At 49.2% G+C, this 16020-nt stretch overlaps 1 protein-coding gene and 1 long non-coding RNA gene across 3 annotated transcripts; one reads left to right on the top strand and one right to left on the bottom strand.

Annotated features, from left to right (window-relative positions):
• Positions 1-714: 714 nt before the first annotated feature.
• On the bottom strand, positions 715-8622 carry LOC139223003 (uncharacterized). 2 transcript variants are annotated; one of them, XM_070854927.1, is made up of 7 exons: positions 8102-8622; positions 7559-8021; positions 6859-7467; positions 6385-6778; positions 6179-6274; positions 2403-2477; positions 715-2298 (listed from the first exon to the last, which is right to left on the bottom strand). In XM_070854927.1, exons 2-7 carry the CDS (start codon positions 7964-7966, stop codon positions 1412-1414), a joined length of 2469 nt encoding a protein of 822 aa, XP_070711028.1. In that variant the 5' UTR covers positions 7967-8021; positions 8102-8622; the 3' UTR covers positions 715-1411. The 2 variants fall into 2 exon arrangements, with proteins under 2 accessions (XP_070711028.1, XP_070711029.1); XM_070854928.1 differs by lacking the exon at positions 8102-8622 and having other exon boundaries at positions 7559-8032.
• Positions 8623-12057: 3435 nt separating this feature from the next.
• Positions 12058-14291, top strand: LOC139223075 (uncharacterized). The gene is made up of 3 exons (XR_011585957.1): positions 12058-12138; positions 13045-13127; positions 13216-14291. It is a non-coding gene; the product is annotated as an uncharacterized lncRNA (long non-coding RNA).
• Positions 14292-16020: the final 1729 nt, after the last annotated feature.

The raw sequence follows: 16020 nt of genomic DNA, 5'->3' as shown, positions 1-16020 counted from the left end.
GCAGCATCAGAACTGACTCCGCCCCCGCAGGCGTCTGTGTGACGTGATGACAGAAGACATTGTACATGACGTCACTCACGTGTTCCTCTCGCCAGCCCCGCTGTCTGATCACCGATCAATATCTTTATTAATAACTCATAGATTATATATATATTATTATTATTATTATTATATATATCATAGTGTTTACTCTGTAAACCTGAACCACCTCAGACCGTCAGCAGGCCAAGAACCACAGGGGGGGCAGGTCACAGGCTTCAGTCCACCTGGTTCAGTCCTCCTGGTTCAGGTTCATGTGGAAATGTGACACGCTGATATAAGAACATCAGCCCGGGTTCCTGCAGCATCACATGAAGAACCGACAGGAGACCTTCGGTCCTGACCGGCCTTGCAGACTCTCATGGTCCCACTTCTGGTCTCAGCCAGCTCCTGGTTTGGGGTCTGACTCCTGGTCTGTGATAGACCTGTGGACTGTCAGCACTTGACCAGATCCAACATGTGGACCTGAACACCACATGAGGATGAGGATGATGAAGATGGCGTCGCACCAGGGTCCAGTTGTTCAGAGGTAGTCTGATCAGACCGGATCTACTATTAACAAAATGTTCTAAAAGAAACAAAGGAATCTGGTTTTGATCTGGATCAAAACTGCAGTTGTGTTTTCACTGGGATTTGGATCCAGTTCAGGAAGTAAACAGAATCAGACCTTCAGACTGCGTTTGCATCATTTATTGACATTTTACACTTGATTTGTGTCACTGATCATCATCAGTAGATCACCGGCCTCTGAAGCCTTCCGCCACAGAAAATAGTCCCCAAAGTCTGCAGTCCCAGTTCTGGTGATCTGCATTTGGTTCTGGATCAGGGTGATCCAGTCCAGTGGTGCTTTAAAAAACAGAACAGAGCTCAGATGGATTATCAGATCCTGGATAGCAAGACACTGCATTTCAAATTCATTCTGATCCAGATTAAACTTTTTGAACGACTGGGCACAGGTGGACTCTCAGATCCACTTCAGACCTGCAGCAATACAACCGGACCCTGCTGGGACAGTCTGGACTGGATGAAGTGTGGACCTGGTCTCGCTGAGGACCTGGTCTGACCATGATGGGGATGTTGTTAGAAAGAAATAAAGGAAACTCAAGACTGTGAAAACGGTTTTATACCGAGTAACCAGAACACACACTACCTTAGTTACCATGACAACAGGGCCACCTGTCAGGTAAACGTAGAAACAGCTGACGGTTTCAGGTCCGTAGTGCTGCAGTTGTTTTCCACTGCAGGAGCTACTTGAGCTGCAACCCGGAGCTCCTGAGGACCAGAGGAGGTTCTGGGTTCTTCCACAATGTGTCCTGTTACGGCCCCAGAACCATGACGGTCCTGAACTCCTCCGGACTTCTCGGCCTGCTCATCAGAAGTGGACGTGTCCGGAGTGTGAGTTAGGCAGCGGTGCTCCAGGGGGGGCGTCCAGGAGCAGGTTCCTGTCCAGATGCCTGCTGGTTGAGAAGTGCTGGACCAGAGACTCCTCGGTCCACTGGGTCCTGGGCAGCAGCTGGTCCATGTGAGGCCCCGGGGTTCTGTGTGGAAGTGGATATGGACTGATGGCGTCCTGATCCAGTAGTGACGGTCCAGGGGCTTGATGTGGCTCTTCAGGTCCATAGGATGTTCCCGTCAGTATAGAAGTGTCCCAATCCAGGGTGGCCTGAAGGCCCTCGGTCTGCTCGTCCATTTGGTACAGCTGCTTCTTCTGGATCTGAACGTGGTCCTGGTGGTCCAATCTAACGTGACACAGCTGCTTTTTGTGAATTTGAAGGTGGTCCAACTGGCTGTGGTACTGCTGTTCCTCATGAGTCTGAATGTCGTCCTGGTCTTGGTGGTCCACCTGAACGTGGTAGTGGTGTTTCTTCTTATTCTGAGTGTTGTCCTGATCTTGGAGGTCCATCTGGGTCTGGTACTGCTGTTTCTTCTGGTTCTGAGTGTGGTTTTTTCCCTGTTGATCCATTTGGGCCTGATACTGCTGCTTCTTCTGGTTTTGAATTTGGTCTTGCTGTTCCTGGTTCTCCTGGAGGTCCATCTGTGCGTGGAACTGCTGCTTCTTCTGGCTCTGGTGTTGGACCTGGTTCTTGATGTCTTTCCAGTGTCGCCCCCTGAGGACAGGCTCCAGGTCCAGACAGCGTTGACAGACCTCCTTCCCTGGTACTGGCTGGAAAAGCACATGGACTCCCAACTGTCTCCAGACCGCCTCCTTCTCTGCAGATGACCATGGACGTCGTTGAGTCTTCCTTGGAGCCACATGGACTGAAACAGAAAGGCAATAAGACAATGTGGGTCTCTGAAAGACTGGATCCACCTCCTGGATACACTTTAGTAATGGATTTACGGTCTGCAGAAGAAGGACCCACCTGTGATCGAAGTCTGGAGCCTGGACTCTGGTGGGATCATGGAGGTCTCCATTGTGTTACTGCTTAGTGATGGAGCTACAGACAGACAGGTAAAGAGACAGACATGAGGTCACACAGCACCATCTAGTGGACCACCACAGTCACTGCTTACACTGGGATCTGGTTTCAAGGTTTAGGGGTGAAGTTCAGGAGGATAATCAGTGGTTGAGGTTAAGTCAGGGGTCAATGAAGGGCCGTAAGGGTCAAGGTTAGAGGGAGATCATGAGTCAGACCATAGGCCAGATTTACAGTACTGGTTAGCCGGGTCAGGATCAGGATCAGTGCAGGGGGTCAGGATCAGGATCAGTGCAGGGGGTCAGGATCAGGATCAGTGCAGGAGTGATGTGACGTTCCGTATCGAGGCTTCGAAGCGTGTGCCGAGTAGGGGAGGGGGCGTTTCCGCGATGCGCGTATCGAGGCTCGCTTCATTTAGGGGAGGAGCTGCAAATGATGACGTCCGAAGCCTCGCTGCCTGGTTGTACCACGTGACTGATTCAGGAAGTGGTTCGGATTTTGCGAGTTTTGACAGCGATATAAACCCCTCAGGCTCCATTCAAAATGTGGGTGTTTGATGGAGAGTTGCGGTCAGTGAGAGTTTGGAGACAGTTTGGAGAGAGGTAGAGATAGTTTGGAGAGAGGTAGAGGTAGTTTGGAGAGAGGTAGAGGTAGTTTGGAGAGAGGTAGAGACAGTTTGGAGAGAGGTAGAGATAGTTTGGAGAGAGGTAGAGATAGTTTGGAGAGAGGTAGAGATAGTTTGGAGAGAGGTAGAGGTAGTTTGGAGAGAGGTAGAGACAGTTTGGAGAGAGGTAGAGATAGTTTGGAGAGAGGTAGAGGTAGTTTGGAGAGAGGTAGAGGTAGTTTGGAGAGAGGTAGAGGTAGTTTGGAGAGAGGTAGAGATAGTTTGGAGAGAGGTAGAGGTAGTTTGGAGAGAGGTAGAGGTAGTTTGGAGAGAGGTAGAGATAGTTTGGAGAGAGGTAGAGGTAGTTTGGAGAGAGGTAGAGGTAGTTTGGAGAGAGGTAGAGATAATTTAGAGAGTCCTTTGGAGATTTAGGAGAGTGAGGAGAGAGTCAGGAGAGAATGGAGCCAGCTAAGAAGAGGAGGATGTCCCCTGTGTGGGAACATTTTGATCTCATCTCTCCCAACAAGGTATGTACAGTAATATTTCTACAGAAATCGCCTAAGACCTGCCACAGTGGAGAAACTGTTGTTTATAAATACAAACCAATGATGTGTCCCCTAAACCATAATCACTGGCCATACCTCAACGTTACAAAAGCACAATCATTGTCCATACCCCAACCCCCCTCACCTCACTGTAAATAATCATTTCCATTTTTATCATTTTCCATACTGCCAGTATATATATACACAGTATACTGCCATCACTACAATATACATGTTTTGCATACTTCTTTATTTTGCTGACAGTTTTATTCACAGGCTTTCTGCATAATGCCACACACTTCAAATTCATGCCAACTGATATTTTTGCGTCCAGTAGATGTCCTGCTAGAGCAAATGAAGCTTCAAGAAGCTTTGTGCTGGAGTGAACCAATTGGATGAAAGGCTTCAATGCTTCATGAAGCTCCAGGCAGTGCTGCCAGGTGGGAAATGCAGAATCATCGTACCACAGACTCGAAATTATCGTATTCTGGGGTAAATTATCGTATTTTGGGGTAAATGATCGTCCACCCGTCATAACCTAAATAACAAGCTGACTGTTGGCGATAGTCAAATATAGTCGTTCTATGTGTGTTTAAAAACTCCAACTTAGCTGTGTTACAGTAATGTGTGTCCCCCATAAACAAATGACAGGTGGGAACTAATGAGCTGAATCATGAGGGAAGTGACACAGCAGCAACTTTTCTGAAACAGTGTTCATAATAACTGAGAAGAAAATAAAAAGTAAATCTGGCTTCACTTTTACATTTTCACATTTTTATTTTCCAACATTTGAAAACTATTTGAATTACTTATATCAGGGGTCACCAACACGGTGACCGCGGGCACCAGGTCGCCCCCCAGGACCACATGAGTCGCCTGCAGGCCTGTTCTAAAAATAGCACAACTCACGAGTGAGCTGCGTCTAAAATTACATTTTTTTCTGTTGCTATTCTTTTTTAATCACACTTGCATTTATATAGATTTGAAAATGACTATATCTTAAAAATGAAAGAATTAATTTCGCTAGTTTTAGGTGAACTCTGACCTCTTCAAGGTCAAAGGTCAGTATTCTGCGCATGACAAAACTGTGGCGCTCGTGGAGAGTAAGCTAGCGGGCGCAGCGGAGATGGGGAGCTGAATGCGGTTTCTAACCCAAAAAACATGGCAGAAAAAGAAAGAAAACTCATCATTTTCACAGTGAATAGGAGGAAGAGTTCTTTTTTACAACTGTGAAAGAAAACTGCGAGTCTCATTTGCGGGGCGACGACAAAGCGGCACAATGTGGAGAGACACTTCACTACGTGTCACAAAGCTAGCATGCTAACTGCCATGCTAACTGCCCACCGGGAAGCTACGGGCAGAAACAGCCCGTGAGCTGAAGGCAGCTTTGGGTAAGCAGCAGTCTGTTTTCACCAGGCCGGAGGAAAAATCCCAACAAGCAACCGAAGCCTCGTTTAGAGCTCCACATTTTCAAACAGATACCAGATGTTGTCAGGGGCAACATGGCGGTGTCATGGCAACGTTAAATAAAAATATTGATCTTTAATTGTGTTCAATTCAAAAGTGTCTTCATGAAATGTAAACAGATATAATTTTGTTAAAAATGCAGCAGATTTGTTCATTAGTTTAAAATGTGATAAGATTTATTTAAAAATATGAAAGTTGATTTTTCGTAAACATTACATGATTGATAACTTTCTCAAACCTGGTGCAACTTAGCTGATGATGTGTTTAAAGGCTCTTTGTCAGTGGGCAGTGAAAATGGGACATTTTTTCTATGAAATGTTGTAGAAGTGATCATCTGAAAATTTAAACAATTGCCGAGATTACTAGAAATTAAATGTGTAATATTGATTTTATCTGTTTCCCACCTTAAGTCGTTGTTGATAATTATTGTGAGAAATCACTAACGTGATCAGTGTCTTCACATAGATGAGTATCATTAATCATTAATAATAATATATAACTAAAGGCAAACTGAGCAAATTTGTTATTTCAGAGCAGTGTGACAAACTGGTAGCCCTTCGTGTGACTCAGTACCATGAAGTAGCTCTCAGTTTCTAAAAGGTTGGTGACCCCTGACTTATATGAACAATCTTTTTTCAAAGAATTATTCAGAACTTTCTGTTTGTCCTCAAAAATGACAAATAACTGCACATCTTCAAACTTAAAAAGTTCCTGCTGCCAACTATGACTCAATAATAAAACTAATCAATTAATTAATGGGGCACGATCAGCCAATCATGCTCGTTATTCAGAGACCAGCGTCACTTGTATCCAGGTGCTCGTATCTCACGCTAAACCAATTCCGATTGGTTGGAAATGTCACATGATCAGAGATGCCTTCAGGGTTCACAAACACTGTACGGCCTTTTTTTGGATTATTGATCGTACATCGTACAGAGGGCAAAATTATCGTACAAATACAATAATTATTGTACAGCTGGCAACACTGCTGCAGGGATCAGGATCAGTGCAGGGGGTCAAAGTTGGCCTGGTGGGGGTTAGAGGTGTATCATGGTCTATGACCGTTAGGCGGTTCTTGGGGGTCACAGGTCTGGAACACAACTCACCCTCTGGTCTCGGGTCCGGCTGCTGCTGACCGGGATCTTTAGCCTCCTTCTCACTTCTGGATTGGACGGATCGTTTCTTCAGCTTAGCTCCTCCCCCTGGAGCAGCCACACAGGAAACAGGAAATATGAAGCTCTGAACCCCGTCAGACACCAAAGTGTTCTCTCAGGGTCAGCCAGGTGACTGTAAGGGTAGACTCAGGTGTTACCTGCGTTGGGGTTCAGCAGCTCCACGTTGTCCCAGTCCCTCCCCAGCGAGTGGTAGAAGTCGGTCGTCTTGGCTGCAGCCTCCCAGTCTCCGTCCTGCAGGTTCTCCCCGATGGCAATCTCACAAACCGTCTTGAGCGTGGTCTTCAGCGCCAGGGGGGGGCGGCTCCACCGGTTTCCAGAAGCCTTTCTGGCCGCGGCTAACACCAGACTGAGGTGCGCCGGAGCCAGAAGCTGCTGGAGGGTTTTAATGCCGGAGTCCAGAGATTTGGCAGCCAGGAGCAACCTGCCGAGCTCCCTCAGCTTCTGACTGACGTAGTCGTATCTCCTCTGGCTGCCATCTTGGTTCCCCATCAGCTTGTTTCCATATTTACAGATAAGCCAATCAGATTTGACCTGGACAGAGCGAGGAAGAGCGGGGTTAACACAGACAGGTGGTGAGACAGGTAGACGGACAGTGGGGCAGGTATAAAGACCTGGTGTGAGACGTGGTCCTGGTTCATGCGGTGTAGGACTTCGCTGCAGCTCTCAGACGCTCCGCTAGAAATCGGAAGGAGGCGAGACGCTGCAGCCTGGACCCTGCTGCGCTTCCGGGGCCGCCCGGGATCAGAGGTCACACTCTGATCCCCCCCAGGGTCAGAGGTCACACTCTGATCCCCCCCAGGGTCAGAGGTCACACGCTGATCCACACGGGGGTCAGAGGTCACACTCTGATCCACACGGGGGTCAGAGGTCACACGCTGATCCACACGGGGGTCAGAGGTCATACGCTGATCCCCCCCGGGGTCAGAGGTCACGGGCCGTTTGGTCCCCGACTCAGAGGTCCCGGTCTGGTTTGCTGTAGTTGAGTCAAAGGAGACGTCCTCTGCTGGACCACAGGCCGACCTACCTGTGGAGGCTGTGTCACCTGGGGCGTCTTTGGGGGGGTCAGAGGTCAGCTTCTTACGACAGGAGGCCTGATGCTTCCACAGGTCGGCGCGGAGGAAGAAGCCCAGGCAGAGCGGACAGGGGAGGTAGTTCCGTGCGTCGACTTCCTCGGAGGGCTGCCGCCACGGGACGATCTCTCCGCTGCCCTGTCTGATCACCTGAGGACAGACAGGTACGATAGACAGACTGGTTCCTCCCTGCAGGTGAACACACAGTTACACAGGTGAATAAACAGACAGGTGAACGGACCTCAATGTTGTGCATGTAGTTCCCCCGGCAGCGCAGGTGCTCCAGCAGCAGGTGACGTTGCTTGGAGCCCGTCGGCAGCGTGCTGGCAGCCGCCACTTCCTGTTGGTCGGCGTGTTTCCTCAGCAGGTGGCGAGCGATCTTTACCTGTGGCCGCCGACAGAACACACAGTAATGCTTCTTATCCCACCGGCGCTTTCCGTCACTCCACGTCCTCTTCACAGTCACGCCCTCCTTCTTCTCCTCCTGGCCCCGCCTCTTCTCACCTGGGCCCCGCCTCTTTCCCATCTGCCCCCGTCTACCTGCTGTGGCGGCAGCTCTGCGGCGGGGGCGGCGGCCTGCAGGCTTCGTCTGCTCTTCCTGAGGAAGGGAGGTTTCCTCTGGGGTGTGGAGCTCCTTCCTGTTCGCCATGGCAACCTTAGTGTGGTCCTCCGTGGCAACAGCGGTCTCCACGGCAACAGGGGACCTGGTGTCAGGTAAAACACAGCGGGTTCTTAGTATAAAGTCCCTTTGGGCAGGTTTTAGAATATCTATAGATATATTTACCTTTGACCTGAACACAGAAACACCTTTAAGGATGAACAAGTTCAACATGAACCACATTCACGACATGATTCAGTGTCAATGTCCCGACAGCCTCCACCTGTTCACGGAGCACAGGTGAGGCTGTGACAGTGCAGGAGGAAAATAATATCACAATCAAGTCTTCAGACTGGAGACGGTGTGCCCCCCCCTCCGGACCGGTCCAGGGGCGCCGACACCAGGACGGGACTTCTTTGGGTTCAGACCGTCTGCACACGACGATATGAAACATAAAACACAGTTATGGAGGTTTAACAGCGGACAGAGGCCTGCGGAGGAGGGCTTGTCCGATAATGGAAGCCTATCAACCTTCACACCACATGCTAACAGCTAGCGGGACGGAGGCTAACGGCAGCACCGCTGCTGCTGGTCTGCTGACATCTAAGCTGACATCCGCACATCCAGCAGCGGGCAGAGCCAGAGCTGAGCCAGAGCTGAGCCTGAGCTGTGCCGAGGAGCTGCGAAGAACCAGACTGACACACAAAGTCCCAGAAGCAGACCCGAGGCCCCCCTGCTAACTGCGGCTAACGGACCGGAAGTCCTCCTCTTCTTCTTCTGCTAGTTTGGCTGAACGGGTTCTGCTCACAGCGCCTCCTGCTGCCGGAGACCAGAGGAGGATCACCTGCATTAATGAGCTCACTGCTACCCGCGTGCCATCTGATCAAAGGTGGCGTCACTGTATCCATTCAGGGCATGATGTGAGCACGTGAGTGATCAAAGCTGAACAAACACAACTGACTGTGACCACCTGATCACCTGACCACCTGATCACCTGATCACCTGGCCACCTGATCACCTGATCACCTGACCACCTGACCACCTGATCACCTGACCACCTGACCACCTGATCACCTGACCACCTGATCACCTGATCACTTGACCACCTGACCACCTGATCACCTGACCACCTGACCACCTGATCACCTGACCACCTGATCACCTGATAACCTGTCCACATCTTCATCACTCAACACCACATTAACAGGAAAGAAACAGGAAAAGACTTAACTCCCTACAGACCTCCAGACCTCCAGACCCTACAGACCCTACAGACCTCCAGACCTACAGACCCTACAGACCTCCAGACCCTACAGACCTACAGATCCTACAGACCTACAGACCCTACAGACCCTACAGACCTACAGACCCTCCAGACCTCCAGACCCTCCAGACCCTCCAGACCTACAGACCCTACAGACCCTACAGACCCTCCAGACCTACAGACCCTACAGATCCTACAGACCTACAGACCCTACAGACCCTACAGACCCTACAGACCCTCCAGACCTACAGACCCTACAGACCTCCAGACCCTCCAGACCCTACAGACCCTACAGACCTACAGATCCTACAGACCCTACAGACCCTACAGACCTACAGACCTCCAGACCTCCAGACCCTACAGACACTACAGACCCTACAGATCTACAGATCCTACAGACACTACAGACCCTACAGACCTACAGACCCTACAGACCCTCCAGACCTACAGACCCTACAGACCTACAGACCCTCCAGACCTACAGACCCTACAGACCTACAGACCCTCCAGACCTCCAGACCCTACAGACCTACAGACCTCCAGACCTACAGACCTACAGACCCTCCAGACCTACAGACCTACAAACCTACAGATCCTACAGACCTACAGACCCTACAGACCTCCAGACCTCCAGACCCTACAGACCTCCAGACCTTACAGACCTCCAGACCTCCAGACCTACAGACCCTACAGACCCTACAGACCTCCAGACCTCCAGACCTACAGACCTACAGACCCTACAGACCCTCCAGACCTCCAGACCCTACAGACCTACAGACCTCCAGACCCTACAGACCTCCAGACCTACAGACCCTACAGACCTACAGACCTCCAGACCTCCAGACCCTCCAGACCTACAGACCCTACAGACCCTACAGACCTCCAGACCTACAGACCCTACAGACCCTCCAGACCTACAGACCTACAGACCCTCCAGACTGGTGTGAGCTGATGAAACATAGAAAAGTATAGTTAAAGAACACTTCCGTGCTGCTCTGGTCCCCACTGGCCTGCAGGCAGCAACGATAGTCCGACTGAAATACTTTTGCTTGAGTGAGACGTTTGTGGCCACAGACACAAATCAGTGGTTTACAGTCAGTGCTTTCTCAAACCTCTGCGAGACTCGGAGGTTCTCGAGTCCCAGATCCTGCTCTGAAGCGCAGACCTCTGGGTCCAGCTCCAGGTTTCAGCTTGTTTGTTTACATTCCTGCACATGTGCGTCAGGGAGCCCTGCTGCTCCCACTTCCTGTTTACACTGTCGCTATGGAAACAGACAACACCACCCGGATCACTCCGATACTGGATCTGAAGTTAGAAGGAGCTCCTGAACAATATGATTTCTGAACGTATTCATGGATCCTGATCCTCAGACCAGACCCCTGATCCAGATCCGGACACTGGAAAGAGTGAATCCAGCTGAGGTGTGTTTGATGTCGTTCACATGACGTCAGTAAGCAGGACTGACCAGAGGGGGGAGGAGACAAGGCTCCTCCCAGTCTCCTCCCCCTCGTGGGGCTGATAAAACCTCTGTGTGTCAGTGAGATCAGGGAGAGTGATCGGGAGAGTGATCGGGAGAGTGATCAGGGAGAGTGAGACAGCATCATGGCCGGACTGCAGGTGAGTGCCGACAGCTCATTTACACACACGACCTTCTTTCTGGTCATTTGGCATCTTTTCGCAGTTGTTCTGGATCTCTGTGCTCTGAGTTTGAGGTTCTGATCAGGAGGTTCTGATCAGGAGCTGGTGTGGACCAGGTTTCACAGGTCAGGGATCAGCTGCTGTTGTCAGAGATGTGGTCTGACGTGGTCGGTGAAGCGTCCTGATCACTTAATGAGTTTATGAGAGGTGAAGGTGTGTTTTAGACAGGTGTGTGCTGGGGGGCAGGGCTTCCTCAGGTGACGGGTCGCTGCTGTGTTCCAGGAAATGCTGTTGCTAGGAGACAGTTTTAAAGCTGCAGGTGTGGATATAATGTTAATAAGCACAGGTGTGTTTGATCTGTGGGCAGCTGCTCCTCGTTCACAGGAGTCTCTTTCCTCTGCTGCTTCCACCAGTTCACAGTTTGATGACTTGACCAGCTGACTTTGCTACGAGCTGATTGGCTGTTGAAACAGGTGACTTGACCAGGTGACCTGACCGGGTGACGTGACCGGGTGACGTGACCAGTGCTGTAACTTTTCCTGCGACATTCTAAAACAGTTTGGTGTGGTCATGACCTCTGACCCCTGACCCCTGATCTGAGGCCGAACCGAGACCTGAACGTGGACTAAAAGTGGTCTCACTGTGACAAATGTTTGTTTCTATGTTCAGACCTTGTGACTCTGTTTGGATCCAGGTGAGTGTCGCCTGCCTGCTGCTGAAGATGACCTTTGACCCCGTCGACGCTCAGCTGCTGCCGAAGCCGCCGGGCTGCCCGACATGTCGGGAGGGTGAGCGACCAATCACAGTCCAGACAACGGTCCCTGAGTGTGAAACGGCATGACGTTGTGTCTGTGCTCTGCAGGTTACTTTGTGACGAAGAACTGTTCTGTTCGTGATGGAGTGAGCGAAGGGATTCGCTGTACACTGTGCACCAACTGCTCAGGTAAACACACCTGAAACACCTGTAGGCAACACTTCCTGTTGCTGTGGGTCCAGATGCATCATCTCTATTTGACCAGACAGAAGTTCAGTCTGGAAACTGCACCGAGCCTCCAGTGTTTCACATAATCGACAGATGGATCAATAGTGATAATAACTTATTGATTTGTTCCAATCAGATTCAGCTTCAGTGTAAAAACACAGGAATGTTTATTAGTGACTTATTGAACTGATCAGCTTCTGATTGGACGCCGCTCATTTATTAGTGAAACCCTCCAGTTGGTTTGTTGTCCTGCAGCTTCTCGCCAGGAAACTCTGCTCAGATGTTCCACCTTTGCTGACTCGCTGTGTGGAGACGGAGTGACACCTGATGCACCTCCAGGTACCTCACACACCTGAGCGCCTCCAGGTACCTCACACACCTGAGCGCCTCCCACTTCCTCTCTCCTCATCTCTGTTCTCACTGCTGATGCTCAAAAGGGATTCAACATCTCAGAACTACTGAACTGATAATGCTTCTCCTCCTCTTCCTCCTCCTTCTTCATCTCCTCCTCCTCCTACACCACAGTCTCTGCTCCTGAAGTGTGGATCATCCTGACTGTGATGTAAGAATCAGTCTCTAATCTCCTCTAAAATGGAACCTTGTAGATCTGCTGATTTTACAGATCAAACACTGTGATTGATTGATGGTCAATGTGTTTTACAGCGTTTTGCAACATTTTACAGTCTTTTGCAGCCTTTTGGGTTTTACAGTGTTTTACAGTGTCTCGCAGTGATGAATGACCTCTTCACAAAGAACAGTTGTAGTTGAAGTAGGAGTCAAAATACAAATACTGAAAGAAGCTCAAGTGGTGAAGTGGAAGAGCTAAAGTTGAAATGTGTGATTAGCACAGCTAGCGTCAGTGGAAGTGAAGCGTGAGCACTGAAAGCAGTGGAAATGATCTGTGTGATCTACAGGAGCTTTTTCTTTGAAGGTGAAGATCTGAGACCTGAAAGGACTTGAAGAGTCAGTGCAGGTGTGAAAGGACTTGAAGAGTCAGTCCAGGTGTGAAGGGTCAGTGCAGGTGTGAGACCTGAAGGGACCAAAGTGTGTTAACTGTAAGAAATGAAAGCAGCTGAAGTGCCGACTGAAGCGGACTTAAACCGTATTAAACCAGAACTTTACCAAACATATCGTGGTAGAAACTAAACTCTGTTTAGTGAAACCTGGAACAGCCAATCAGCTGCTTGCATTAGGGAAGGGGGCGGAGCCACTGCGCCTGATTCTTTGCTGTTTTTGTCTCTGCAGCTTCGTTTCTTTGTTCCTGGTTCTGCTCACGTTGTTTCTCTCTCTGCTTTCCTGCCGACATCACCACCGCGACGGACTCAAAGGTGAGACTCCTCCCACCGCACAACAGGTCGCTCTTACCTGACAGCAGACCCCTCCCACCTGTCACACACCTTGTTGTCTCCTCTGCAGGTCTGGACCCCCTGTGACTGAAGTGGATCAGATCCACTGATGAAATTACTCTCAGCGCTGTTTAGACCAGGTGCTGTCCTATGTCCACCTGTCCAGTTAGCTCAGGTGTAGATCAAGTGTAGCTCAGGTGTAGCTCAGGTGTAGCTCAGTGTAGCTCAGGTGTAGATCGGGTGTAGATCAGGTGTAGCTCAAGTGTAGCTCAGGTGTAGATCAGGTGTAGCTCGGTGTAGATCGGGTGTAGATCAGGTTCAGTCCAGCTGTAGTCTAGGTTGAGTTCAGGTTCAGTCCAAGTGTAGCTCGGGTGTAGCTCGGGTGCAGCTCAGGTGAAGCTCAGGTGTAGATCAGGTGTAGCTCGGGTGAAGCTCAGGTGTAGATCAGGTGTAGATCAGGTTCAGTCCAGCTGTAGTCTAGGTTGAGTTCAGGTTCCGTCCAGGTGTAGCTCAGGTGGAGCCAGGTGTGGGCCAGCTTCAGGTTTAAGTTCAGTTCAGTTGAGGTCTCACCAGACCAGGTGCACCCCGGTTTCAGTCCACATGTAGTTGAGTTAGTTGAGTCCAGGTGAAGTTGAGTCTAAATGTAGTTCAGCATATATTCATTTCTTACCCTGTCGGCCAATCAGATTTAAGGACAGCCCCTCACCTGTGGAACAGAGGTGACTTACTGGGCTGGTCCTCTGAAGCCGCCCTGTGAGACCGGTAGAGAACCGGTCTGTCGTGATCCTGCAGGAGATCTTAGAGCAGGAGAATCGTCGCGTGTGAGACAGGAAGTGTCGCTCTGCTCTCCTGCAGACGCTCCACTTATGAAATCGTTGCTTCAGAGGACAAACCAGATTGAACCTCACCACTTGTGCCAGACTCTTGGTCCAGGACTCTTGATCCAGGACTCACCACAATCAGACCCGGTCTTGACGCTGGACCAGAGTTCAATCTCAGTCCGGATCAGACCAAACCCTCTACCCATAACAAGGAACCAGAGCTGGACCACATTCAGTCCTCTGATCCAGGATCTGACTGCTCAGACCAGCACAGAAACCAGATCCTGCAGCGGCCTTCAAATTCTGTTACAAAATAAAAGTTTTTTATTCAGAAGATATTTGATGTGAAAGAGTTGTTCCAGTGGTTCCGTCACTCAGTTCCTCACACATCCGGTCCGTCATGTTGAAAACAGATCCTTCCTTAAACTTTAGATCATCAGTTTTAAAGCAGCTGGTCCACAGAGACTGTCAGCATGTTCTCCTGTTCTTCTGTTCTCATTTTCTCCTGTTCTCATGTTCTTCTGTTCTCATGTTACCCTGTTCTCATGTTCTTCTGTTCTCATGTTACCCTGTTCTCTTGGTCTCATGTTCTTCTGTTCTCATATTCTCATGTTCTTCTGTTCTCATGTTACCATGTTTTCGTGTTCTCGTGTTCTCATGTGTCTCTGGACGTCATCAAAGGGTTAACAGGCGGGTGGAGGGGCGGGGCCATGTGTAACCACGGCAACTGTCCCACATGCACACAGCGTTACCATGGTGATTTAGTGATCACAAACATTGAAATAAAAACTAATTAACTGTATTGATACTTGATGACATCATCAGCTTTTGATTGAACAACAGAAACAACTGATTTAAAGAGCCGGCGTCTCTTTAGCTTCTTCATTGGGACATTTGGATGTTTAACATTTTCTAGAAGTCAGACTCAGATTAAAGACTCAGACTAAGACTAAAAACTCAGACTAAAGACTCAGACTAAAGACTCAGACTAAAGAATCAGACTAAACCTCAGACTAAAGACTAAGACTCAGACTAAGCCTCAGACTCAGACTAAATCCACAGCAGCTGTGCTCACAGTTCTTCCTTTAACATGTCATGAGTTTTACAGTTTTAATTTGTGTCCATGACCGAAAAGAACACGTTAAATAGATAGATATTCCTTTATTTATCCCACAATGGGGAAATTTCAAGTCAGCAGCAGTTCTGATTCACACATACAAGATACAGTTCACACATACAAAGAAAGGGAATATAAAATATATATATGTTTACATGTACAGTATATACAAAAAATAATGTATGGTGAAAGAATGAGGTGATAGAAAGGCTATTGCACATGGGGGGAAAATATAAATATATAAATATATATAAATCCTCCTGTGGAGATTAAAGGGGAATAATCTGCTAATCTTCTTCTTCATCTGGTTCATCCTCTGCACTCAAGTCTGAAGTGACTCATGAGGAAACTGAAGGTTTCATCACATCTGTGAACTCTGGAAGAGTTTCACAACTTCACTTTAGAAATCTGTCGCCTTGTTTCGTCGCTCTGAACCTTTTCTGCTCTTTGTTCTGCTGAACTGAAGGAAAAGTGGAGCAGGGACACGTGAGGACCAGGTTCTGGTTCAGTTCTGGGCTCTCATAGTCAGACAGGTTCTGGTTCTGTTCTGGGCTCTCATGGTCAGACAGGTTCTGGTTCTGTTCTCTGCTCTCATGGTCAGACAGGTTCTGGTTCTGTTCTCTGCTCTCATGGTCAGACAGGTTCTCTGCTGCTCGCTAAACATTAAGAGAACGTAGATCTTCATCACTTTGGTGCTTTTAAAGTTCTTTAGTTCAACATGGACTCATCCAGGTGGCTGCAGTGGGAAACTAAACTAAAACCTCAGACTGGGTCTAACTAAGCCAGACTACCTGAGGAGACCACGTGACTGACGACGGCTGTAAACTAATTCATACGACAACCCTGGACCTCACGGGAGCGAGCCTGGCTGAGTCCGGCGCGCTCCCGACATGAGTTCTGATTGGCCGAGAGGATTCCACCCAGAGGGAAGGTCCGC

This window comes from Pempheris klunzingeri, chromosome 23, assembly GCF_042242105.1.
Source record: "Pempheris klunzingeri isolate RE-2024b chromosome 23, fPemKlu1.hap1, whole genome shotgun sequence".
In the NCBI taxonomy this organism is placed as follows: domain Eukaryota; kingdom Metazoa; phylum Chordata; class Actinopteri; order Acropomatiformes; family Pempheridae; genus Pempheris; species Pempheris klunzingeri.
Note: the sequence above shows the minus strand (reverse complement) of the source record. Positions and strands in the feature narration are given on the sequence as shown.